The sequence below is a fragment of the Rattus norvegicus genome, chromosome 7 (assembly GCF_036323735.1).
Source record: "Rattus norvegicus strain BN/NHsdMcwi chromosome 7, GRCr8, whole genome shotgun sequence".
Lineage (NCBI taxonomy): Eukaryota > Metazoa > Chordata > Mammalia > Rodentia > Muridae > Rattus > Rattus norvegicus.
The window spans coordinates 109,521,845-109,546,081 of NC_086025.1; the positions used below are offsets into that span (position 1 = coordinate 109,521,845).

Consider the following 24,237-nt stretch of genomic DNA (forward strand, 5'->3'; position numbering starts at 1 on the left):
TTAAAGCCCTCTGGCTATCAAAAAAATTGGTAATCATTTATTGCCCAGGACACCAAAATGCAACAATACCAATAGCTAGAGGTAACAACCAGGCTGACAAGGCTGCTAAGGACGTAGCCTTGAAGGAAACAGCTATCTCTGTATTGGCCACTCTCCTACCTCAACCACTCAGAGCAACTGATATATACAAACTTGCACCCCAGGTTACAAGCCCACCCCTTGCCTAATGACCCCCAAGGCAGGGGAGAACAGAAGCTTATGATGTGACTCCCAGCACCAGCCAATTATGTTAAAGGCCACAGTAGCTTTCCAATTAGATGCTTGCACACATACATCCTGCTTCCTGCTTACTATAAAGCCTTGCCCTGATAGACATTCAGGGCTCTCCCACTGAAAGACCCCCGAAGTGGTCTTTCACTCAAGTCTCGGGATGACGTGACCCCCCCCCCCCAAGAACTCACGAGAGACCAATCTTGATGCAATCAACAAGAGGTTTATGGATAGGGACCACAGAAACCAGCATGCTGGGGTTGAGACTCCTACCCACGCAAGGGTAGAGGAGTTTGACCTCGAATGGCTGGGAGAAGGGGCATTTAAAGGAAAAACATACCAAATCACAAGGAAGAACCTCCTGTTTCTCATGATTCTTTAATCCTGCTATTATCTGAACCAGCTGGTGCAATTTAGCTAGTTCCTAGAACAAAGTGGCTGAAATCAGCTGGTGTAATTACTCTTTCTGTGGTCAGCTAGTTCCTAGAACAGGCAGTTCCAGGGCCCAACTACTTTTCTTTCTTTTGGTTTCAACTTTTGTCTAGGGGGGCAATTTTAAATTTTTTCCTTTCATAACCACCAAAACTGTGCTCCATGATGGTGATACATGGGGGGTGGCGGTGGCGGTGCTAAGCTACATGGAATAGAATAAAGACCCTGCTATGAGTGGCATCAGATTGATTCCGATCTGGTTTTGGGAGATCACTAACATTTCCCCGGCACAACATTACTAGGCTTCACCAATAAGCCTCTCATAGATGCCAAGCCTCAACTCCTTTGCATGACCCCTTCAGTCCTGAGGCAGCACCTTCATCAGTGGCCTTCCCTAGCTTTTCACTGTGCCAAGCCTCAGCTATTCTTTGTGACTCCTTTATAATTTCCAAACCAGTACCACCTGAGTGACTCTCACACATTACCAAGTACAGCTGCAGCACAAGGTACAACCGTGGCTTCCTCTCGAACACAGCTTCTTTGTGCTCTCAGAAAACACTTTCCAGATTTCATCTCAGTGATGCTGGTCTCTTCTCAATCACTAATTCCTTAGTTCCAGCTAACCAGCATCAATTGCCCTCAGGAACGCCTTCTACTCTGGTATTCTGGACTCTAAAGCCAGAGCCACGTGGCCAAAGCTGCTGAGTTCTGCTGCTTGCTGGGGCTGGAACATGGCCACCTTGTTCTGTTACATTATTACCAGCTTTGTTTTCCAGCTCCTTCACTGCCTAAGCGTGGCTGTCCTGGAACTTGCTCTGTAGACTGACTTTGAACTCCCAGAGCTGCATGCCTGTCTCCTAAACACTGGGATTAAAGTGTGGGCCACCAAGCCTGGATTTAAGTTTTTCTTCACCTAGAATTTGCTGTCCCATGCTGGCCCTGAACTCAGAGGTCTGGACTCCTGGGTTAAAGCTGTGTGCTACTCTACCTGGACCTAAATTTGGCTGGGTGGGATCTTGCCCCAAGGACACCACTCCCTTAATTTAGTATCCTTGAGCACAGGATTCAGCTCCATTTCACTTCCTGGTGCCCCTTTAATACCATGTATTTTATATTTTCCCTTTCTAACCTTGCTACACTTGTTCAGAATGCTCTTCATGAGACTTGACCAGGGAACAGAGTCTCTGCTGGCTCTGTTTGAGACTTCTTGTCAATGAAATTAATCTGAATCTCTTTACCTTAGCCTTAAGCAAACTCTCCACATAAGGGCAAAAAGTAGCCATATTCTTCACCAAAATGCCACAAAAACCGTTTCTTGGCCACATATTGAAATTCTCCACCGAAATCTCTAGGGTCAGGTCTGCACAATTCAAATCACTTGCAGTAACAAAGCCTTCCATATTTCTGCTAGGATAGCCCATTAAACCCTATTTAAAGCACCCCAATGCATTCCAAATCCAGTTCCATTGAACCTTGAGACTAAATCTTTCAAACATCACTACTGAGAAATGAGTAAACCACACATAAATGGAAGATATCTATGTTTTAGTAAATGATGTTGCAAGTTTATCCACGTTCCAGGCATCTAAATGTCTCTGACTCGTGGCTGTAATCTGTTCCTGTAATTGTTGCAAGTCATAAGAAATATTTGTATCCTTCCAAACTCCTAGGAAATGAGCTTTAGTTTTACTCCAATTCTCTGATTCATTATAAGGTAAAGGAGTCACACAGATATAATGAAAACTAGAGTGACATCTGGAGGCAAGCCTGGTCTTAATAGAATCAACATCTTGTCCTAATTCTAAAATCACCTCTTCTAAGGCATTAATTCTTGCCACAGAAATATTTCTATGCATTTCATTAACAAAAGTAGCTGTCTGCATCTCTTTAACTAAAGCCGTAGTGGATACGGCAAAGGATGTTAGGATAGCAATCAATGCCGAAATTCCTAAAATTAAGGCGGCCACAAATCTCTTAGGTCTAATTAAGTCACTAATAGTTTCTAAAGCTTGTAATCCAGAATTATCAAACCAAGGATCAGAGTCCAAGTCTACTGTCAGCATAACATAAGCAGGTCGTTTTACAAGCAACATAACAGCAAATTCTTTATCCAATCCAGAGGAAACACAGACAAAATACAGGCTTCACAAGTTACACGATAAGACAAGAAAAATATTAATAGCAGTCATTTCAGAATGAGCAGATATTACGATATCCTTTGCTTCTTTAGTTAAATTCTTCAGCTGCATCAGAGTTGGGAACTTCCTCTTCTCTGCCATCTCCTCTAGGGAAAGTCCCTGTGAGGCTGCTTGGGTTTTTCACAGAGTCTGCTTTTGCCTGTGCCTTCCTCTTCTCGACAGCTGAACTCGGGGCCGGTCTGATGAGTCTGTCGGGCACCCAGATCGGGGAGTCTGTATCCTGTGGAAACACAGAAGCATAGCCTCATCCTGAGGCAATTAAAATATCGGGGCCCTTCCAGGCTTCCGAAAGTGAGTCCTTCCACAGAACCAGAGGTTCGGGAATTGTACTTCCCGTTTCACCATGTCTTGTCACAGGAGTTACTCCCTCCTCACTTGTGTTCAAATAATTTAGAACAAACAAAGCATGAGTTAATAAGTGGTGAGGAGAGAGATATGAATTAGCATTTTTTAATCTCTGTAATTGAGCTTTTAATGTCTGATGTGCTCTTTCCACAATTGCTTGTCCTTGAGGATTATATGGAATTTCAGTGCTATGTTCTATGCCCCATGTGGCCAAAAATTTCTTTAAGGATTTTGACACATAGGCTGGAGCATTGTCTGTCTTTAGCTTTCTGGGTCTTCCCATATAAGTGAAGCTATCACATAATGTTGAATAACATCTTTTACCGCTTCCCCTGTTCTTGTTGATGCATAAATCATATGTGAATATGTGTCTACAGTGACATGCACATAGGAAAGCCTTCCAAACTCAGGCATGTGAGTAACATCCATTTGCCATAACACTTGAGGCTTTAAGCCTCTGGGATTAACACCCATTTTCTATACTGCCCCCGCAGGGGGGCAGGTAGTACATCGGTTAACAATCTGCCGGGCCTATTCTCAAGCTATGCCAAAGATTCTTTTCAAAGCCACAGCATTCTGATGATGTAAATTATGGCTTTCCTTAGCCTGTTCCAAGGCCTTAAAGATTCTAGTACATGAATCTGCCAGCTCATTACCCTGAGCTAGGGGTCCAGGTAGTTTAGTATGTCCCCTTATGTGTCCCACATAGAACTTATACGTTCTACTCTGTATCAACTTTTGTAGTTTCATCAACAGGGGTAAAATAACTGAGTTTTCAGCTAGCAAGGCTGTCTCTATAGCTGGGAAAAGCCCAAGTATATATTTAGAATCTGTATAAAGATTAAAGGCTTTATTAAACTCTTCAAAGGCCATTATTATAGCAATTATTTCCACTTGCTGTGCTGATAGTCCCTGTAGGGAGGAAGAGGTTTGTTCTGTAGGCCAAGACTGTGACCAGTCTTTTCCTGCTAAGCAGGTTCTGTCTGCTCCCGTATCTAGGAGACCATTAAAAAGTTCTCCATTAATCCTTATTTTCTTAAAAGGCCTTTGTTTTCCTATGTCAGCTACCCAGGCCACCAAGTCTGAGGAACCAAATTGTCCCTGACCTCTCTCCGTCTTTATTTCAGGGTTAGGTAATCTTATGTAAGGTAGCAATAATAGTTGGGCTATGCATTGTCCCTTTCTTATTATACAGGTCTCCTTTCCAGCTTTAACCATGACCTTAATTTCCCCTGTGAAGTCAGCATCTATAACTCCAGGCAAGACCTCAAGCCCTACTTTGTAATTAGAGCTCCTTCCAATAAGAAAACCCGTACACCCTTCAGGCAACGTCCCTAGAACTGAAGTAGGGACCAGTGTGACACCATCTATATTAGATAGTATCACATCTTGATTAGCGGCCAAATCTAACCCTGCACTTCCTGGAGTTGCCCTTGGCAAATCATGAATAATAAACTCTGGTGCTTCTGGATTTAACCCAGCTTTTGCTTCTGTAAAGCAGCCCTCTCTTTGTGTGAGGCTGAGAGGATGCCCCCACCTAGTTTTTTGATTGTTCTGGGCATCTTCTATTTTTATACCACCCTTGTTAAACTTAGACTTGCGTTCATTCTTCCAGTGCCTTCCTCTTTGACACCCAGGGCAGAGTCCTGGTGCTTGCTTTCTATTGCTTTCTATTACTATTCTGTCTTCCTTGTTTTCCCTTCTTGCACTCTTTCCTTATATGTCCTGTTTCCCCACAGTCGAAGCATGTGGGTGGAGGTCTGTTTTCCACCTCCATATGTCTGTTTTACAAAGGCGCTGAACTGTTGACCTTTCATCGCTGCAGCACAGGCCATTTCCTGTACCACTGCTGGTGAGGCGTCCATACAGGCCTTTATATAGTCCTGAAGACTCCCTGATTTTCTTATAGGTCTGATCAAGTCCTGACACAATGAGTTGGCATTTTCCCATGTTAATTGTTTTAATAAAATGTCTGTCCCCTCACTGGGGGGCAGCATCCTACTTATTGTCTTCTCCAATCGTGAGACAAATGCCTGATAAGGCTCCTCGTTAGATTACCTTATCCCTGATAAGGTAGTTCCCTTGGTCCCAGGAGGAGGAATGGCCTGCCATGCCAAGATGGCATTAGCAGTAATTTCCTTCAATATTTGTTTTGGTATTGCCACCTGAGCATTAGGTGCTAGGAAGGACGCATTCCCAAGTAGCATATCCATGGTAACCTTAGGACCCTTCTTAGCATTAGCATACTTGTACACTGTATCTTTTGATCTTTCCTCATAATCCGTTCTCCAGAGGACATAGTCCCCTGGGGCCAATGTAGCTTTAGCCCTCTGGTGCCAATCATGCAGAGTCAACCATTGACTAGCCACCATGTCCACAATCTGTACTGTATAGGGGGCAGAAGCTCCCATCTGCTTAACAGCTGATTGTAATTCTTTTAGGGTCTTAAGAGGGAGAGGTTCCCACTCAGGCTCTTCATCCTCACTCATCACATTGTGTTCAAATGATGTATCACAGGGAAGGCAAAGGTAGCATCCCCTTCTTGCCTAGCCTGAGCAATGGCTCCCTGGAACCCTATAGGAGTAAGTAAACCTTTCTTCCTAGGAGCAGGCTTGGGCTTTGGCCTCCTCATGGACAGAGCTGTCCTGTCATGATGATGATCCCTATCCTCACAGGGCTCATACCTAGCAGCCTCCTCCTCCAAGTCTTCCTCATCTTCTGTATCTAAGATGTCATCCTCCTCATCCTTTTTTTATTGCTGTCATATGACTTGGAGGTGACAGGAGCCAAGGGTACAGCTTCACGGCTCAGTGAAGCTGTCTCCTCTACTAAAAATTCCAAATCTGTTTTGTTAGTTAAAATATCTCTGATTTGTAGCCAGAATGGATATGCTTGCTGAGGGATGGAGCCCTCCCCATTTTCTAAGATGTACTTCTTCATCTCTATCCTACTCTCTTCCAATCAGGGAGAGTGAGACTTCCATCCTCAGGGAACCAAGGTGAAACCTTCATAAGAAAGTCATAAAACTCCGAGGCTGTGTCACCTGAGACTTTCAGCCCCTGTTCCGCCAACATGAGTTTTAGGACTGATAAAAATAATCTTTTACCTTTTGAGCTGGACTTCACTTTGATTTCTCACCCTTAACCAACCAACCTTCGCTGGCAGGACTGCAGCCCGGGGGCAGTTCTCGGTGAGAGCCTATCCGTTCTCTGGGAAAAAAGAAGAATGGGGGGAAGAAAGAATTACCTGTCCAAGGGTCCCTGTTTGGGGCCACTTGCCGCAGACCACCCAGGGGAGTGTATCAGCAGAGGAACCAAGGTTTGGATTACAGGTAGAGAACGGATTCGGCATGACAGACAGACACAAACTCCAGGTGTGCGCTGCTGCAAAAAGTTTACTTCTTGGCATATATTTAAGCAGTTAGAACAGGTGCGTCATAATTGGCAATCATCCAGCTCTTATTCATCACCCCACCAAATGTCCCCTTGCAAAGAGAAAAGCTGAATGTATAGTCCAGGAAACAATTCTCAGCCGCAGACAATAGTTGAGAAGACTGCAGTTATACTGCCAGACTTGTGGGCACCAGATATGCATTCAACATTTACCTTTATTTTAATAAAGTTTAAACTCTATATTTATGGCTACTCAGAATAATATGGAAACTTTTGTAACCATTCTATAATTTCCTTCATTTCTTGCTCAATGTTAGTTTCTCTTTTCCTTCTAGTTAACTCTTGATAAGTTTGCTCAACTTGTTGGAACTTATCCACGGTCTTTCTAAAAGAGTCACTACTATTCTGAATCATGCTAAACAAAACTTTCCCAAAATGGGGGAAAGGCTTTTCTGGAACAGTCATGCTCTTAGTAGCTGCAATTGATTTCTCTCCTATTTGCTGGGAACTAATGGGTACAGCAGTTGAGTTCATCACAGCCATTGAGTTCATCAGGATCATGGTGGTGTGAGAGGTTTCCGTCTCTGAACTTTCAGTTCCTGAAATGTCTAAAGGTACATGACCATCTTCCCACACTACTATGTTCTTAAAATCAGATATTGTTGACAGGCTTAAAGTTGCTAAGATCACCAAGGCTTGAACACAGAAGGCACCTCCACCGCAAGCGTAGACCCTGGTCATCATCTATTTGTAGGGAGACTCCAGGGACCTCCAGGAGGCCAAGCCATTCCAGGCACCTGCCTCTGGTCTGGAGAGAAACGAAGCACAAGAGCTTCATGTCACACAGACTCCACTGGAGTGGGTATGACAGTATACACCTTTAATCCAAGAGCTTTCTCCTTGAACATTGTAAACAGGATTGAGTAAGGTCAACCATAGGTCAAGAGGCAAAGCAAGCAACCTCTTGACAGGAAAATAGGATTATTAAGACAAAAAAAAAAAAAACAAAACAAAAAAAAAAAACAGGGCTGGAGAGATGGCTCAGCAGTTAAGAGCACTGACTGATCTTCCAGAGGTCCTGAGTTCAAATCCCAGCAACCACATGGTGACTTACAACCATCTGATGCCCTCTCTGGTGTGTCTGAAGACAGCTACAGTGTACTTATGTATGATAAATAAATAAATCTTAAAAAAAAGGAAAAAAAGCAGAGTAAACAGTCAGTAGTAGGACGGATAGAGAGACACATAGGAAATGGGGGGAGCATTGAGTTGGGAGCTTTTTTGGGACTGAGTGAGAGAGGGGATTCCTTCTGGGACATTGGCTGAGGAGGAGTGTCAGCTGGGTGCTTTCTCTGCCTCTTTGAACTGGCAGGCTTTCACCACAGCATCTGGTTCTGGAGTCTTCACGGGTGAAATCCAACAACTGAGATTTTGTTAAAAACAGCAGAAAGACCAATCTTATTCCTACCTTTTTCTTTCTTCCCTTTAGATCTTCCCTCTGTATCCCCCAACTACCTAGCTCTCTTAGGTTGCCTAAACTAGAACTATAAATAAGTTTGTATCTTTCGAACTAAATTTGGCATCACAGTGGCCCGAGTGTCCAGTGACCTATGTGAACAAAACAACGTAGGAAATCCTGACCCATGTCACTGACATGAACCAACCTGGCAAACATCAGGACAAATTTTTTTTTTTTTTGGTCTTTTTTTCGGAGCTGGGGACCGAACCCAGGGCCTTGTGCTTCCTAGGCAAGCGCTCTACCACTGAGCTAAATCCCCAGCCAGGACAAATTTCAAACAAAGAATGTTGGCTGCTGGAAAGGAACTGGAGATAGGTTTGAAAGGTAGAAGTTTTAAAGTTGCCCTCCTAGACAAAAGTTTAGAGCAGAAGAAAGAAACTGGTCGGGCCCTGGAATTGTAATTACACCAGCAGGTTAGGCAACTCTCTCCCAGGAATTAGCTGACCATAAAGTTAGATTAAAATCTTAAAGAACAATCTTGAGAAACAGGAGGTTTCTCCCAGGAACTAGCTGACCATAAAGTTAAACCATCTTGAGAAACAAGAAGCTCCTCCTTGTGATTTTTCACTGGTATTCTCGACATTTTCAAAGGACGCCCTCCTTACCCCATTGGGTTGTGATTTCTTCCTTTAAAGTCCCCTTCTCTTAGCTACTGGTGGTAAACACCTCTGCCCCTGCATGGGATAGGAGGCTCGATCCCAGTGCACTGGTTCCTATCAATAAACCTCATGTTTTTACAGCAAGGACTGTCTTACGTGAGTTCTTCCGGGGTCATGTTATCCTGAGACGTGAGTGAGGGTCTCCCTGCTCTGCGGGTCTTTCAGGTTCTCTAAGGCATGGACATTTGATTTGCACAAAGGCTCAGGCACAGTGGCGAATTTTAATCTCAGCATTTGGCCGATTAGGAGACAGGTAAGGGATCTGAGTTTGAAGCCAACATGGTCTACAAAGAGAGTTCCAGAATAACCAGGGATACACAGAGAAACTTTGAATCAAAAATCCAACAAAACAAAAACCTTCCAGCCAGCTCAAGACCGCCAGCCTTCTCCGTGGAGGGACCACTAGGAAAAGGGCAAGCTCATATAGGTGGTAACTAATCACTGTCTCATGAAGCGTGATAGCCCTTAGCAACCAAAGGGCGGGGCCTCTGGGGGGGCAGGCTCGCGCAGACTTCCGCCTTCTTGTCTGGCCAGTTCTTTAAGTAGCCGGAAGCAGATTCAGGTTGGCGTCTTTCCGCTGGAGAGTTGATGTCAGAGCGGTGTGAAGCCGAGTTGACTGGTGAAGCTGCAGGAACTGGGGAATCGTTTGAAGGAGCCGAACGGCCTGGCTGCTTTGGGCTGCTCTGCTTCGCCCCACTGCGCTTGCGCTAAATCCGACCCGGCATTCCCCGCGGCCTTCCGATGCGTCGGTGTCTTGCTGCTGCTGCAGCTCCGGGTGAAGCTCCACTAGAGCTCTTCTCCGGAATCAGCAGCGCTCTTCCGGAGCGGGCTAACGGCGATGCCTCTCCGGTGAGTACGGACCCTCTACCCCAGTCTCTGGCCCCGCGACCACCTGGGTCCCCATGGCACTGTCGCTTGGGTTTCCTGCTTCTCGCTGGTACCGCGCTCCTGCGGTCCTCTGGTCTCAGTCTGGGTCCCTGTGTGCTCCTGCCCTCCAGGATTACAGCTTTCTGTTTCACACACTCACTCCTTGCTCTCTGGCCTTGAAGTCCAGACAGGCTTGTGTCACCAGTGCTGGTGTTCAGATTAGAAATAGTCTCGTTTTACCATGGAGAGTTTGGGGTTGGCGGTTACTACCCAGACCTGTGTTTGGCGAGCTTTGGGTCTTCCAGGTGTGTCCCAGTTTGCAACCAGGCTAGCGGAGTATAGATAAGAACCCATACCAGCACTATGTAGGTGGTTGGTTATAGTCATGTCGCAGTGTCACAAGGCGCAACTTTTGTGATGGCTGTTAAAAGTTAAAATAATTTATCTTGGCTTTTTTTTTTTTTGACAGTTATGCTTTTGTTGTAGCCTGGCTGGCCTCAACTTGTGCTGACCCCTTTGCTTCTGTCTCCTGAGTGTTAGGATTAGTAAGGCTTATGTTTACCCCCCCCCCCGTTTTTTTTTTTTTTTTTTTTTTGGTTCTTTTTTTTTTTCGGAGCTGGGGACCGAACCCAGGGCCTTGCACTTCCTAGGCAAGCGCTCTACCACTGAGCCAAATCCCCAACCCCATGTTTACCCCCTTTTAAAATGTTTTTCTCTTTCCACTGTTTGCAGAACTTGTTCTAGATACTAGTACCTTGGCAGAAAAACGAATTGGAAATCCTTTCTCTGTTGCTTGCCTTTTCATCTTCCTAACTACCATTTAGAACCAGAAACTCTTTTTGGTTTCCTTAAATGTTTTGTTTGGCTTGCTTTTTAAGTATCCCAAACGGTGTTTGACATAGCTGTGTAGTCAAAGTTGGTGTAGTGGTTAATTTCTCAACTTGATACAATCAAAATAACTTGGGAAGAATGTCTCAAGGGATTATTTAGTTCAGGTTGATTTGTGGGCAGGTCTGTGGGGAATTGCCTTGGTTAGTGTGCTGTGGACAGACCCAGATTTGAGGCCCTGGACTTAGGAAGATTAGAGAAGGCGAAGTGAGTTCTAAAAGTGTATTCGTTCATTCTGCTTTTTACTATGATGTGACCGTCTGCCTTGACTTATACACCACAAGGGACTGTCACTTAATGTAAGCTAGATGAGCCTTTCTTCTATAAACAGTTTATCTTACAGCCGAGATAAACCCAGCCTTGGACTCTTGGTGTTCTTTATGAGACTGGGCTCTACAGCCCTGGCTGTTCTGGAACTCACAATGTAGGCCTTGCTGGCCTGGATCTCAAGAGTTTGGCTAGGATTAAATGTGTTGTGTGGGCCACCATTCCTGGCCTGCCCTGGCCTTGAAGTCTTGCTCCTCTTGTCTCTGCTTAGTGCTTGGATTGCAGACCCACCCCAGTAGTTATTTTTGGAAAACTGGCGTGCATATATGAGTGTGTACCACCCTGCCTATCATGATAACTTCCTCAAGTAGGTCCTCTCTTCATGTTTAGTGGTCTAGGAGATTGAATGCCCTGGACATTAGTCACCTTACCAGCTGAGCCATCTTTCTGATCCACCTTTTTCCTTTAATGTTGGTATTTTCTGTGTCCCGTGAGCAGAGCCTTTGTCTGCCTATCTTGAGATTATGAAAAGCTTTGACCTACAGACTTTCAACCTAATTTTTTAATTTTAGAGACTTTTGTTTGGCTGGCCCAGAACTATATAACTGGATCAGCCTGCTAGATCCTTCTGCCTCTGCCTATCAGGTCCTGGAATTAAAGTGTATCCAGGCTGGAGGGATGGCTCAGGTTGAGTTCAGATGCTCTTCCAGAGGGACTGACCTTTTAAGTTCACTGTCTCTGTCTTCAGACCCACCAGAAGAGGGCGCCAAATCCCATTACAGATGGTTGTGGTTGCTGGGATTTGAACTCAGGACCTCTGGAAGAGCAGTCAGCACTCTTAACCGCTAAGCCATCGCTTCAGCCCATAACCCATCTTTTTATATGCATCATTTCTTTTCTCATAACGTGCAGTGAGAATCAAAGCTATGCAGGGAGACCCTGTTAAAGGGAGGGGAAAAAAAAAACCAATTCAACCGTTTTATGGATCCTGTTTCTGATTGCATCCTGTTCCTTTGAACAAGATGGCCAACTAGAGGGGTGCTAGTTTTGTTTTTCAGGCAATATTTTTCTTTGTACCCTATGGCTGGCCTGGGTCTTGCTATGTAGACCAGACTGACCTTGGACTCTGATCCACGTCCACTGCCTCCCAGGTGCTGGGATTAAGTGTGCCGACCACACCCGGTATTGCACCGGTGCATTTCAGAGTAACAGTCAAACTCTCCCAGGTTTGTTGATCATCAAATTGATTATAGTTTTTGGTTTTCTCCTACTAATTTGGTAATTTTTCCTTGGTAAGCATGACTAGGTTTGATCACGCTAGATAAGATAATTGTGGGCGTGCCTTTGAGGAATTTTTCTTTTATACTTTATTTTGAGACAGCTACTCTTTGTGTCCTTGACTGGCCTTTGGCTCCCAAGATAAACCATTCCTCAGCCACCACACCCACCAGGGAGATTTTCCTAACTGGTTAGCCTAGGAGGAAAGATCCACCTTGAATATGACGAGCACTGTGTCATCCTGGAATATGACTGTTCGAGCCCTGTGTTAATGAGAAGGCGGGAGCACAGCACACGCAGCCTTGAGGGAATTGTGGGTCAATCCTAGCCAGTGTAGTGGCCCTCACCCCTGTGAGACTGTTATCAACCCCATCATTGCAGCACACCTGGTCATGGCTGTGCTGTTTGCTTACCTTGTTGTCCTGACTACAGAATCACGATTAGCTCTTCTTTCCTGATAGCAATGGGATGATCTGAAGGGAAGGTCCTGCTGTGCTGTAGTCGAACCAAACAGTAATTTTCAAGATGGAGTTTCTCCCTGTGTAGCCCTGGCTGTCCTGCAGCTGTCTCAGCCTCCACGTTTGGGATCAAGTGTGTGCCACTCCACCCGACTGGTGGTTCATTTTCAGTGGCACAGGATGAACTGGGGAGTGACAGGCCCAGCACAGTGGGGATGTTTTCTTTGTCAGTAACTTGTTGCTGTGACAAGCACCCTACGGGCTTGTTGAGCCTTGTAGTTTGAAGGGATACAGCCCACTCTGGTGGTGAGAGTGTGGGCTGAAGCTGTACAGATCACATCCCTGTTCAGGAGGCAGGAAACACTGGAGCTCAGCTGGCTTTCCCCTTTTTATTAATCAGGGACCACAGTCCAAGGAGCAATAGATAGTGCATGTGTATCAGGGTTGGTTAGACTTCTGAGAAACACCCTCATAAACACATCCCAATGTCTCCTAGGTGACCCTCAATGAATTCCCACCATCAGAGGTCACTGCTTACCCTGCCCCTACTCCCTGTACTGCATATGGTTTTTCTAGCATGCTCTTTTTGACTCACTGTCACTCCTTAGCAGGTGCCGGTGACCTTCAGAGAGGTGGCTGTGTACTTCTGCAGGGAAGAATGGGAGTGTCTCAGTTTTAGCCAGAGGACCCTCTACCGGGATGTGATGCTGGAGAACTTCAGGAACTTGAATGAACTGGGTAAGGGCTGCATGTAGTTTCGGGAGCTTGGTGGGTCCTGGCTAAAGACTCCTGTGCTGTGTCCAATCTGGTTTGGATCCCCTAGGGTAGCCTGACTTTCCTCAAACCCTTGGGTTCCTGCAGGGGCTCGTGTCCATGTGTGTGTTCACATGTAGACATGCATCCTTCGTCTCCCTGCACACCTTCCAGGAAGGGTCTCCAGGACATCAACAAGGGCTGGCCAGGCTGCTGGGTTCTTGTGCTGCCCAGAGCTACTTGGCCTCATTGTCTTTTACACAAACCAGATACCATTTCTCTCCCTTTTGGAAAGGATGCTGTGGCCGGAAACCAAGCCTTATTTCTCGCCTGGAACAATGGGATGAGCCATGGGTTGACAAATGGGACAGTTCTGAGCTGGAAAGACAAAAAAGTGTCTGCCCAGGTAAGCAAGATGGGCTTTTCCCCACTCTCAGATATAGTGGGAGATTGGGACTTCACACTAAGCTCTGATCGAGGGGGGATGTGTATCTTGTCATTGGTCCCTTGTGAGGTGGTTGTACCTGAAGAAGAGGTATTTGAGAAAGGGAGACAGTGTCCAAGCACTGTCTGTGACCCTAGCAATGGCTGTGACTTTGCCATCTATCCTTTCCGCAAGGCAGAGAGGAGGAGGTCATGCTCCAGGTTTGAGATCAGGTTCTCTATTTCACAAGTGTTTGTCATTTGTAGAATTAGGATACGCCCTTAAGGAATATCCTTAAGATATTCCCAGTGCTGGTCATGAGGGGCTTTTCTTTTTGCCATGGTGGGCATTGACCCCAAGGCCTCAGATAGGTAGCCTGGATCTTGTCCCCTCATGTTTTTGTGCCTGTACACCTCCAGATGAGGTTTCTCTGCATAGCCCTGACTCACCTGGAATTCACTCTGGAGACCAGGATGGCCTCGAACTCACAGATCTGCCTGCTTCTGCTTCCGTATTGCTGGGGTTAAAAGGCATGTGCCACCACTGCCTGCCTCAGGTTTTGATTTTGATCAAGCAGCTTTGGGAGCCTGAGCCAAGCCGGGAAGTGCCCAGATGATGTGAAACCACCCCTGGGGGAGTATATCAAGCCTCTGTTTGCAGGACGCTTATGGCTTATAGGGTCAGTGATTCTAAATTGTAGAGAGCTCTCAATGCCTGCCCTAGGCCTTTCTCCAAGGCAGGAATAGGGTTTGTCACAGCTAGGACTATATGGAGAAACCCTGCCTCCGAGTAAACAAAAACAGAAAACCCATAGTTTGTTTTGTGCAGGATTACCAACCAGGGCCTGCTTTCTGGGACAGGATTTCTGTGAGTAGCCTTGGCTGTCCCTGAACTTGCTCTGTACATAAGGCTGGTACAACCCAGCTCAAGGTTCACCTTTAAGTCTCCCATTGTGTGTTTGGTTCATCTGTGTACAGTGAACACATTTTCACATCACTTCTTTGAATCCCTAAGTAGATTGAATTGTTTTGACACTTGGTAGCTTTTCTTTACCCACAGTTGGTCTGTGTCTGGGCCAGTTTTGTGTGAATGTATCTTCCTCCACAGGAGGCAGAAAGGCTTCAGCTCCTGAGAAGACCCATTCACGGACAGGAGCCAAGAGCAAGGCTACCTTACGGAAGAATGTCCTAACATCTGGTAAAGCGCACTTTACCAGAGCTACCTCTGGGAGGAAACTGGACAATAAATCCGAAGCCCTCCAGAACCAGACATGTGGGAAATCCCGCAGGAGACAGCCAGGCCTCAAGGAACAGGGCAAGAGTGCAGCAGAGGGACACCCATTCATCTGCGGCATATGTGGGAAGGCACTGAGCTGCCATAGCCGGTTGGCGGCTCACCAGACAGTACATACCGGAACCAGGTCCTTTGAATGCTTTGAGTGTGGCCAGACATTCCGCTGGGTCTCAGACCTTCTGCGCCACCAGAGAACTCACACCAGTGAAAAACCCTTCTGCTGTGAGGTATGTGGACAGGCCTTTAGCCGGAAGGACTGCCTAGCACAGCATCACAAGATCCACACGGAACACCGGCCCTATGTGTGCAGTGACTGTGGGAAAGCCTTCAGTCAGAAGTCAAACCTCCTGCGGCACAAGCTTGTTCACACAGGAGAGAGGCCTTTCTACTGTGACAACTGCGGCAAGACCTTTCGAACTAAAGAGAACCTCAACCACCATCAGCGGATTCACAGCGGAGAGAAGCCCTACACATGTGGTGAGTGTGGAAAGGCCTTCAGGTGGCCCAAGAGCATCCGCATCCACCAGCGGCTGCACTTGACCAAGAAGTTCTATGAGTGCGAACTGTGTGGGAGGGGCTTCAACCACCTGGGCTATTTAACAAGGCACCAGAGAACACATGGGCGAGGAGAAGTGTAGGGCCTCCTGTGGTAGCCCGGCCTCCTGTGCTCAGTTGCGGGGAAGAACTGCAGCAGGTGCTGTCAAGGAAGGCCAGATGACTGGTTTACGAACCAGCAGTTTTCACTCCTCGCAACCCTTGTGGCTTTCTGACAAGGGAAGGGATCAGTTACATTGTCAGAGCCAGCAACGGCCGTTCCCTTGGTGCTCCTTGCCTCTCTCTGGCTATGTTTCCAAGGAATTCGCAGGGCCTGAGTCTTTTGTATGCACTTTAACTTCCCTCCCAGCACTTTCATGTCTCCTGTCTTGTGGGACGGAGGCTTTTGCAGATGCAAAGCCTACGGTTGGAGATGACAAGATGGCCCAAAGGGTAAAAAGTCTGTGAAACTTGAATTGAGTTTGATTCCCAGGGATCCATATGGTGGGAGGAGAGAACCAAATGCTATAAGCTGTTCTCTCTGACTTCCCTCATGTGTGTGCATACAGACACAATAAATACTTATTTGGTTTCATTAAAGTATAACCAGGTTGTTTCTCAGTGTGAGCCTTGCTGGGAAAGTAGATGAGCCCTTGCTCATGACCCTGTGTACCTGCAGAAAGACCCCACTGGACCATCACAGGGTGTGGCTACTCTGGTGGCCGTCAGGTGGTTCTTGGAGCTGTCTGCTGCCTAGACACATACCAAAGTGATGGCTTCCCCTGCCATTGCCCTCGATGCTCCTCTTTCAGCTCTGACCCTAGCTCCCCAGGTCATGCCCCTAGAATTAGGCTGGGCCTTACAGCAGTGTTTTGGTTTGGTTTTGGGTTTTTTTGTTTGTTTGTTTGTTTGTTTGTTTGTTTGTTTCTTTATCTGGAGCTGAGGATTGAACCCACGGTCTTGCACTTGCTAAGCAAACGCTCTACCACTGAGCTAAATCCTCAACCCTGCCTTACAGCAGTGTAAGGCGGCTTTGCACCCCAGGGGATCTTCGGTTCTAAGTCAGCATGTCAGCTTTGCAGTCAAATTTGTCTGCCAGGTACAGGTCATGGATACAACCCTGCAGTCCACAAGCTTGATCAAGGGACCAAGCACGGTTTTCCCCTTACCAGGTCATCTCCAGATCCAATGACAGATTGGAGCAGAGAGATCAGAGCAGTGACAAGCACCCACTGCTCTTCAAAGAATCCAGGTTCCAATCCCAGCATCCACATGACCCCTTCCAGTACTCTGTGTAACTCCAATGCCAGGGCTTCCAACACCCTCTTCTGGCCCCTGGTCACAAGGCCACAGATGTATGTGCAGTTTATAGGAAATGGGAACCAGAAGATAGTACTAGAAGATAACCCAGTATATCAGATGGAGCTGGGGGATGGCCTTGAGCTTAAGCCACTGAAGGTTTTTAAGATTCAAAAAAAAATTTTTTATGTATGCAACGTGTGTGCCTGGTACCCACAGATGTCTAAGAGACTCAGATATCCTGGAATAGGTTTACAGATGGTTTATAGATGAACAGAACCTAGGACCCACACAAGTGCTCTTCTCCCCCAAGCCATTGCTCCAGTTTAAAAGGCTTATTTAGGCCAAGCCTGATCCTCCTTCTTCTACCTCCTGAATGGGTATGGGTCACCGCCGTACAGCTGACTTGTAAGGTTGCGACTCAACACCAAGTGCACCAAGGCCTAGTGCATTCTGGTCCACTCTTGTGTGATTGCAGCCGGGCTGGGTCACTTGTGAGTTTGCAGTTCCAACATAGAACTGCTAAGTCCACAGTTTAAGTCAGGAGCGTGCATTTCACTTCCTAAATGTACATAAAAACGTGGATAAACAAATACAGGTTCAACTTCCACCTAAGGCCTCCCAGGCAGATAGGTGTCTGTTCCTGTCCTGGAGTTGGGAGGGGCCTTCTTAGGTTGGAGTGGGCAGAAAGCCTGCTGTGCGGTATTTCCCTTGTATCTGAGGAGTGGGCACCTTGACTTGTAGTTTTGCTTGTAGTTCTGGAGATCGAACCTACCTAAGAGCCAGGCATGTACTGCTGAACTACTGCTTCCCCTGCCCTCTGAGGCAGTCACATTGTGCAGGCTGACTTGAACTTTGCATCCTCCTACCTCAGGCCCCAAGTGGCTGGGATTGCAAGCCTATACCACCAGTCCCTTGAGTTCCTCTCTACACCAGCTGGCCTCTATCTACCTTGTTTAGTGTGTGTGTGTGTGTGTCTGTGTCTGTGTGTGTCTGTGTGTCTGTGTGTGATAATGAGCAGAGTGCTTGTGTCTCACGGCACGCTCACTACCTCAGCTGGATGAAGGAGTGTTTTAAAAGCAGGTAAGTGGCCAGCAGTGTCTCCTGTCACATCAGCCCTGTAAAGGTGTGTACATGGGGTTACGTGGTTGTCCTATGGCCCAGATCCCAGCCAACACTCACTTGTTTAGCCAGCAAGCTATAAGAAACATGGCAGTCACTGGTTACCTTGAACCAAAGATGAGGTCCACAGATCGAAGAAGCCTTCATCTCCAGTAGGACCAGCACTGCTCCACCCACCCCAGCATCTGGAAGCCATAGCTAAGCAGGTTCCTTAGGTAGAATACCAAGTAGATGAGGATTTGGGGCTCATAGCATTTCGTGTGCTGTGTCCAGTTTTGGAGTCTTAAATCCACAGGAACTCAAGATGGGAGAGAGCACAGGTCCATCCCTAACAATCAGCTTGTGTTTATATCTGGTACCTACATTGTGGCCTCTCTAAATGACAGAAAGAACTGGCTCTTCAGTGACTTAATGTTGGAAGCACATTGGATCCAAAGGTTGAAAGGCATCTTTTTCGAGGTGCCAACCACCTCTTAATGCTGTGGAAACCGAGATCCACTCACAATGGCAACTTGGAGATTCTGGGTGGCTGGGGCCCCCTCTCCACCTGAGTAGAGTTGTTACTTCACATGCCCATGTCCAGCCAAAACACACTTGTTAGGGCATCTGACAGCCTGCCTCAGTCTGCAGTGCTAGATGGCAGGCAGCTGCAGAGCCATTTCCCATTTCAAATCTGAGGGCAGATAAGCCTGAACTCACAGTGACATCCATCTTCCATGCTCACTGACTACCTAGCACCAGAAGCCAGTGGGGTACACTGGAGCTTAGAGTGTTCTGGTGGGTTTGTTCCAGCTTGGGGTATCCTCATAGAGGGGCTGGAAAGACAGATGGCCAGCAGCACCTTACCCCTGTGTCTCCCCTATCTACAACTGCAATGTCATTTTGTCTCACTTGTTTGAGATAGTCTCTTCCTGTGTCGCCCAGGCTGGTCCTGAACTTGATCCTTTTGCCTCCTCAACCCAAGTGCTGCTGTCACAAGCCTGCACCACCACAGCCATTTGCAGCAGATTGACCAACTCAGCCTTCCTCATGCTGTGACCCTTTAATACACTTCCCTATGTTGTGATGCCCCATAAAATTACTTTTGTTGCTACTTTACAACTGTAGTTTTGCTACTCTTGTGAATCATAATGTAAATTTCTGCGATTTCCAGTGGTGTCAGGTGACCCCAGCGAAAGGGTTATTTGCCCCCCAAATGGCCACAGGTTTGATAAGCACTGGTCTGCCCAGTCCTGAGGCTTCATCTAGCAGTTGCTGTGGCCAACTCTTCCCAGTGTCCCTTACATCTCCCTCGCATTCTCAGTCACAGGCTGTGGGGAAAATGACAAAGCCTCATACAGAGGAAGAGGAGAAACCATGCCTTTCGTACCTTTAAAAAGGTACTTAAGAGGTGCGAAGGGCCCTGAGTGTCTCACGACCTTTGAGATGCTGTAATGGTTACCTCTCTGTTGCTGTGGTATTAGATTATCAGATTATAATTATTTTTACTTAAAATATTAAATATTGGAATATTTAATAGGCATGCAGGAGTTGGAGCCTGAAGTTGACTGTCAAGGAAAAGGAAAAAAGATCCCACAAAACCTTCTTCCGCCTGACACCTGGTGGGCCTTGGAATAACGAAGTCCACCAAGTTCGGGGAAGATCGGGATCTCACACAGGACCCTAGAAAACTTCTGAGACTCCTTTCTCTGTTGAACATGGAGGAATCTTTAAAACAGTGTCTATCCCATTTTGCTCAGGCCCAGACTTGAACAAAACCCTGTGAGTCAATAGAGGCGGCCTGGACCAGCTACCTTTCCCCAGACAAGGATCAGCTAAGCTGTCTCTCAGTGAGATCAGCATCAGAGAAGGAACCTGAAGTCTTGAACAGCACACTGGTGTTTACATGGCGGTCAGTTTCTGGAGGCAGAAACTGAAGCAAAAGCCATGGAGGAGACAGACTGCTTGCTTGCTGGCTTGCTCCCATGGTTTGCTCAGTCTGCTTCCTTATAAGACCCAGAACCACCAGCCAGCCTGACACAGGGACTCCCTCAGTAAAGGTTTTCTCTTCCTAATGGCTCTAGTTTGTATCAAGTTGACAAAAAGACTTCTAAGCTGAACACTCGTTGATTTCTGTTCCTTAATTGTTTAAAAAGATTTATTTTATGTATATGTTGTTGGAATGGTGGATATTGAGAGCCATCAATGAACAGCGTTTGTTGATTCCTGTTATTTTATTGTCGTGTGTGTATGTGTGTGTGTGTGTGTGTGTGTGTGTGTGTGTGTGTGTGTGTGTGTATGTGAATGTCTGTCCATTCCTTCTACCCCCTCTTTTTTTTTTTTTTTTTTGGCTGGTCTGAGGTTATTCTGTCGCCCTCTTCAGACACACCAGAAGAAAGCATTAGATCTCATTACAGATGGTCGTGAGCCACCATGTGGTTTCTGGGATCTGAACTCAGGATCTCTGGAAAAGCAGTCAGTGCTCTTAACCACTGAGCCATCTCTCCATCACACACACCTCCCCCAGGTTTTTTTTTTTTGTTTGTTTGTTTTTGTTTTGTTTTGTTTTGTTTTTTTTGGTAGTTCAAAAAAAACTTCTGTGATATGAGGGAACCTGAGTGCATGGCAAGAACCTGCAAGCTGCCCTTTCGTTTTGTCAGTTTCCTGCCCTCCAGCAGAAGGGAACAAATCCACCAGAGACTGGCACAGAAGCATTACAGGCCTGTGGAAAGCCATGTCTCTGTGCAAAGCTGCACCATCAACTATGGCATCAGCTGCCTTAGCTCTAATATACTGGTGTCCCCTTTAGTGTACAACTATCATCCCCACTTTGTTTTTTGGGGAACAGTTATCCCCTGAAACCTCTGAGAATGGGGTGATGGCCTGAGGATCTTTCCATATGTAGATTTCTTTACCCTGAGCCTGGCTCCCTGAGAAAGTGCCAGAATTTGGTACATCCGGGTTGATGAATGAAAAAAGAAACAAAAAGGAAAGGATGTGACTGCTCCTATGTGTGCTGGGAAAGCATAGGAGAACATAGCCAGAGGTAGACACATCTGGGAGAGTCTAGAGTGGTCATGACCCTGAACCATGTGGCAGGAGGGTGAGGGGAGGGAGAGCACAGGAAGTACAGCAGCCAGGAGGACGAAGGCACAAAAGGAGAGCCGCAGTGACCAAAATATGTGGATTATATAGGGAGGAGCCTCTGGGGTGACGGGAAGCCCAGCCCCTGGGCTGGAGAGTTCTGGGGTAGAGGGTGGGGTGTGCCAGCCACACCCTGTATCAGGTAGAGACTGAGATGTAAATAGGCACCTCGGCTGCTTGCGCCTTAATTTTTTTGTTTTATGAAATTAGAAACTAACAAACTGAAGAAGGCACAAATCTACTGTCAATTGTTTTTCTCAAGGCCAAAGAAATGGGTCAGTAGTTAAGAACACTTAACTCTTGTAGAAGACCCGAGTTCGGTCCCTAGCACACAAAGGAAAACTCACGATCATCTGTAGTTTTGGTTCCAGTGGCTCTTGTGCCCACTCTGGCTTCTGCAGGCACCAGGCACACATACAGTGCACATACAAACATTCAGACAAAACACTCATGCACATAACATACAGTAAAAACCAATATTTAAACAAAACCTGCTAGGATTTCGAAACCCAGAAACTGGCCTTGAACAGAAATACTTTTCAGCTAGCATAGATTTAGATCTGGCTGTCCTGGAACTTGATATGTAAATCAGGCTGGATTCAAACTCACAGAGGTTTTCCTGCCTCTGCCTCCCCAGTGCTGGGATTAAAGGTGTGCGCTGCTCAAAGAACCAGAATGGGGGCCAATCTTGGGCCAGTGGGAAAATTCTTACCACAAACCTTGGAGCACAAGGATCCCTCCCTTCCAGGAAGCAAAAAGCTGGATCTCATTCAGGGGGTTCCAGAAGGGGTTCAATTCGGACCTCACACCACCATACCCAGTGAAAATAAATCATTTTTTTTCTTTTTTTCGGAGCTGGGGACCGAACCCAGGGCCTTGCGCTTGCTAGGCAAGCGCTCTAACACTGAGCTAAATCCCCAACCCCGAAAATAAATCATTTTTAACGTTCCTATATTTTAAGGAAATTTGTACTGTTACATTGGAAATGTTTTCCCCAATTTTCTTTTCTCTTTTTTTCTACATGGAGATGTTTAATGAGAGAAGAAGAGTAGAAAAGGAGAGGAACGAAGGCCAGCCAGGAGTATGAGGAGGGAAGGGGGTGTATGGGGAGAGAAAGGTTATGGACAAAGAGGGCACGAGAGCAGAGAAGAGAAAAGAAGAGAGAGCAAGAGCAAGAGCCCAATTTTCTCTGAATGCACTGTATCCTGTGTTCCACCTAAACAAACTTGGAGATCCCAGTACAGTTGTGCTTGTGGGGTGTTCTCTTTCTCTCTGTCATTGTAGAATTTTTGGGTGTATGTGTGTGTGTTCATGTTTGTGCAGGTGCATATGTGTGTCACTGCCTATGCAAGTGTGTCTGCCCACCTCTACCTTGTTCTTTTAGACAGGGTCTTGAAAGACCAGGAAAAATTCAGACCCCCTAGCAAATAGAATAGAGGCCAAAATGTAGGTTAGCCGGTTCAGCAACTCTGTTCCAGGAACTGGCTGACCACAAAACTTAGATTAATATCTTAAGAACAATCTTGAGAAACAGGGAGTTTCCCCTTCTGATTTTTCACTGGTATTCTTTCCAATGACGCCTTTCGTACCCCCTTGGGTTGTCCCAGTTACTCATGGTCGAACTCCTTTACCCCTACATGGGATATGAATCTCAGCACCAGCATGCTGGTTCCCATCAATAAATCTCGTGTAATTGCAGCAATGACAGTCTCTTGTGAGTTATTGGGGGGTCTTGTCATCCTGAGACTTGAGTGAGGGTCTCCCTGCTCTGGGGGTCTTTCATTTGGAGGCTCGTCAGGGATCAGTGACTGCCTTCATCTCCGAAGACCAACTTGGAGGTGAGATACTGTCTGTGTCTTTGTGTGTCCATGCTGGCTGAATTCTAGTTTTGTACTTTCAGTTCTGTAGTTGCTCTCTGGTTCTGGTTTTTGCAGTCACTTTTATGTCTTGGGTAGGGACAGAAGCTCATATCTCGGGTAGAGACGGGGAGTGTGAGTATTGGTAGACATGCCAGGGGCTCACCGAATGCGTTGCCCTGGGAGATGTTCCGGGAGGACAGGAGGGACCCCAGGGACCTCTGGGAGATCCCATCTGGGTGCCGGGGAGGATATGGTAGTTCTCCTGAATTGGAGAAACTATATACCCTCCTGGCCATCTGTATTTCTGGAGTGTTTTGTCTGTCTAGGTGGAGATGGACATCTGTTAGCCTATGTCCGTGTGTGCTGGGTTCGGAGGTATGCTCGAGCAAAGTTTGTGTTCTGTGTTTTGTGTTCTGTGTTACTTTCTGTCTTGTGTTTTACCAGTTTGTTTCTGGGGCCCGGAGAGAGGTTGGAGGCCCGCAGTGGTCGCTGTGGGTCCCGTGAGGGGCTTACAGTTGTGACGAGCAGACATGCTGGAGGTCAGAGGCCACAGCCCTGGAGGATGCTCCAGGAGGAGAAGGACACCCTAGAATCCCACTGGGAAGGAGGAGTGAAGTGGAATCCACTCCCCTTCATCTGTCTCTGGTTGGGAAGGAGGATGAAGTAGAATCTGCTCCCCTTCATCTGTCTTTGGTGAGCTCATGGAAGCTCCTGTCTGAATCAGTTTGGTTTTGTGGCAATCTTGTGGCGGCCGCTTGTTTTTTGTTTTTGTGCGCACTTCTATTTTTGTCTGTTAATCTTTTGATTGTCTTTCTGTGTGATGAACGAACGATGTAACAGTCACTTTTGGCCTGAAGTTAGAACAAGGGCCCACAATCTATCTGTGGAAGTAGAGAGATGTGAGTGGCAGACCTTAAAGCAGGTGAGACGAGTTAAGAGTAAGGTTTTTCAATAGGACCTTCTTGCCAACCCGACCAGATTCCCTACATCATGGTTTGGGAAGATCTGGTCCTCTTTCCCCCTCTGTGGGTTCGGCCCTTTGTTTCACTCTCAGGGAGCCACAAGACTGAGAGGTCTTAGCCCTTCATGGAACGTCTGGAGATGAAATGGGCAACAAAATGGACAAGCCTGATAAAAAAGAGAAGATCTACCCGGACTTCCAGACTGACCTGCCTCTATCAAGTCCCCTACCTCCTTACCCTCCCACACTCCCTCCCCAGCCAGCTGCGATGCCCCAGGCGGCCCCTGCTGATGCAC

At 46.7% G+C, this 24,237-nt stretch overlaps 1 protein-coding gene and 1 long non-coding RNA gene across 5 annotated transcripts in view; one reads left to right on the forward strand and one right to left on the reverse strand.

Annotated features, from left to right (window-relative positions):
* Positions 1 to 477: 477 nt before the first annotated feature.
* LOC120093815 (uncharacterized) overlaps positions 478 to 24,237 on the reverse strand; it is a 37,650-nt gene continuing 13,890 nt past the window's right edge. The window contains exons 1-3 of one of the 2 annotated variants that reach the window (XR_005487509.2): positions 8,912 to 9,052; positions 6,352 to 6,454; positions 478 to 3,120 (exon numbers count right to left, since the gene is read on the reverse strand). This is a non-coding gene — a long non-coding RNA (uncharacterized LOC120093815). Of the gene's footprint in view, positions 3,121 to 6,351; positions 6,455 to 8,911; positions 9,053 to 24,237 lie in introns of those variants that run through there. The other variant, XR_010053851.1, reaches the window with a different exon arrangement.
* On the forward strand, positions 9,383 to 20,200 carry Zfp707l1 (zinc finger protein 707-like 1). Of its 3 annotated transcripts, NM_001135903.1 has the most exons (5): positions 9,383 to 9,664; positions 13,182 to 13,311; positions 13,622 to 13,732; positions 14,858 to 15,520; positions 19,518 to 20,200. In NM_001135903.1, exons 1-5 carry the CDS (start codon positions 9,557 to 9,559, stop codon positions 19,613 to 19,615), a joined length of 1,110 nt encoding a protein of 369 aa, NP_001129375.1. In that variant the 5' UTR covers positions 9,383 to 9,556; the 3' UTR covers positions 19,616 to 20,200. The 3 variants fall into 3 exon arrangements, with proteins under 3 accessions (NP_001129375.1, NP_001388090.1, NP_001388091.1); NM_001401161.1 differs by lacking the exon at positions 19,518 to 20,200 and having other exon boundaries at positions 14,858 to 16,183; NM_001401162.1 differs by lacking the exon at positions 19,518 to 20,200 and having other exon boundaries at positions 13,185 to 13,311; positions 14,858 to 16,183.